Raw genomic sequence first — 2339 nt, 5'->3', positions numbered from 1 at the left:
GAAATATCAGCTGTGCTGCTGCCATCAACACCTTTGTTTCTAGATGCTGGAAATCGGCCTGTTTTTCAGTGTAGTCCTGTTTCTCTGAGTGTGACTAACTGGATATGGTCTCTTCATCCTCTGACATGGGAGCTGGCTCGGAGCTTGTGAGCCTTTCTGTGTTTTTTTCTGGACAGGGCCGCCTTTTGTAGCTGCTTTTTCAATGTCTGCTTCTGTCTCCTTGAACCTCATTCGGCCTCAGCAGATGGCCGCTCACACAGCCTGGTTCTGCTGGAGGTTTCTTCCTGTTAAAAAGGAGTTTTTCCTCTCTACTGTCGCTACAAGCATGCTTAGTGTGAGAAATTGCATTTGAGTCAATGAGTCGATGCGATCAGCTAGTTTTCCTTAGATAGAAAACTTTAAATCAATCTGACTGGATGATCTGGTGAACTGGAAAGAGCCTTAAGATGACATGATGTGAATTGGAGCTATAGAAATAAACTGAATAGAATAAGATGTTCGCCTCAGAACTGAAACCTGAAAGAATTTTCTCCTCTACACCTTTAATTTAGACAGCATTGATGTTTAAATATATGTGTCTATTTGTTAGCAAAGGCTTTAGGAAAGTATAGTTAGTCTTTATTTAGAAAATATAGATTGACCCTGAGGTTCTAGCGCCTATTCGCTTTCGACCACCCCTAAGTGTACATTGGTTATTATCTGGCCACCCTTATTAACAATTTCTGGCACTGCTTTTAACCCCTGCTCTGCTGACCCCACCACACCCCACCCAGTAGCCCCCCTGTCAGCAGCTACTTTGTGTTGCTGGAACCTGCCCAGGGTAAAGAATGGCTGAAATAAACGCAGCTGTCCATCAATTTAGAATCAAAGGAAATAAAACAGGAGCTGGGTCAGAACCGGCCCTGTGTATTTGGACTCATTGTACCGTCCAGCCTTCAGGAAGCATCATAGCTACCTGTCAGTCAGCGCAACATCACTGCCGTCACCATAGCAACCTGAAATTTCGGGAAAGCAGGATAAACTTTGACCTGAATGGTGTCGACAATTACATAATTTAGTGTCTCTACAGCTCTGTTTTAAGAAAATAATGAATTTATTTAATAAGTCAGTGTGGTCTACTTATTCTCTGAAAAAATTATCTATTTTTTTCTGTCAGAAATTGTAAACAGACTTTTTAAAGCCATAAAGGCTCCAGAAGCCTCCATGAAGCCACGTTAGCTTGTTAGCATAGTTAGCTGCCTACCTGCTCCACGGTGGCCGGGTCCACCGACTGCAGCCGGGCCGCGTTCTCGTATTCATCCTCGCTGTTGTTCCCGGCTCCTTCTTCCGTGTCCTGACTGGAGCCCACTCCTCCCGGTCCGGTCACTCCCGGCTGGCCTCCACCGGCCAGAGCAGCTACCACCCCCCCGGAGCAGGTTCCAGCCTGCCGCCGCCGCTTGCTCAGACCAGGCCCCGAGCAGCAGCCTCCTATCGCACCGCCGCATCCAACCACCCCGGAGGACACCACCAGCTCCCCGCGGGAGCTATTCACCATCCCCCCGCTGCTGTCTCGCCCGTCCCCTGGCCCCACTGGAGACACAGAGCCCACAGGAGGCGGGGAGGCCTGCTGAGGCCGGGAGCTGGCCTCGATGCTCCGCCTGTCGTCTCTGGCTGAAGGTGGGGCGCCCTGGTAGGACCACGGAGGAGGCGAAGCCCTCGGCCTGGCTCCGGTCCGCCCTGTGTGGGGATGCGGGTGTTGGTGAGGGTCGGAGCCGCTCCGGCGATCGCTGTCATCGGTGTGGTCCGAGACTCCGACCCCGGAGCTGGGCTTCTTCTTCGGGAGGATCGTCATGGTGGAAACGGTGTTAGGGGAGCAGGGAGGCGGTCAGAAATGGGGACAGCTCCGTTGTTCTGGACCAAAAGTGTCGGCCTGTTCACCGTCCGGACCGGCCGTTAGGCTCCTACCACCAAGATGAGACCCTCAGTCGAACCCAAGGCGGAGAAAGAAGCGGCCTCTCGGCTCCTTTTCGACGGTTTGAGATGAACAAAAACAAAAAGCGTCTCCCTCTTCCCGTTCTCCAAAACATCAACACAGGCTGACGGAGCGTGACGACGTCACCTCCTGTCTGCTGCGTCACCACGTTTATCTCAACTTTACCCCCTCCCACCAACACCAACCCCCCAAAATAACACAACCTCAGAACCTCAAAGCCTTTTACATTGATGCGCCGCTGTATATCTTGGTATGGCAGGCCATTTTGACATTTATTAGCTTGATTGAATATATATCCACCTTCTTCCTAGTCAAAATGAACATTTCAGATATCGAAAATAAAATCCCATCTAAAATATACATTCCA

General features: G+C 50.6%; 1 protein-coding gene across 1 annotated transcript in view; it reads right to left on the bottom strand.

Moving 5' to 3' along the window:
- The window catches only part of otud5 (OTU deubiquitinase 5), a 27298-nt gene extending 25215 nt beyond the window's left edge, over positions 1-2083 (bottom strand). Inside the window, exon 1 of the mRNA XM_015400821.1 lies at positions 1244-2083. Within this exon, the coding sequence (XP_015256307.1) occupies positions 1244-1831 (588 nt within the window). The 5' untranslated portion in view covers positions 1832-2083. The remainder of the gene's footprint in view (positions 1-1243) is intronic.
- Between the last annotated feature and the right edge of the window lie 256 nt (positions 2084-2339).

The sequence above is a fragment of the Cyprinodon variegatus genome, unplaced genomic scaffold (genome assembly GCF_000732505.1).
Source record: "Cyprinodon variegatus isolate N-32 unplaced genomic scaffold, C_variegatus-1.0 Scaffold1150, whole genome shotgun sequence".
NCBI classification, from domain to species: Eukaryota; Metazoa; Chordata; class Actinopteri; order Cyprinodontiformes; family Cyprinodontidae; genus Cyprinodon; species Cyprinodon variegatus.
This window is presented reverse-complemented; position numbering and strand designations above follow the sequence as displayed.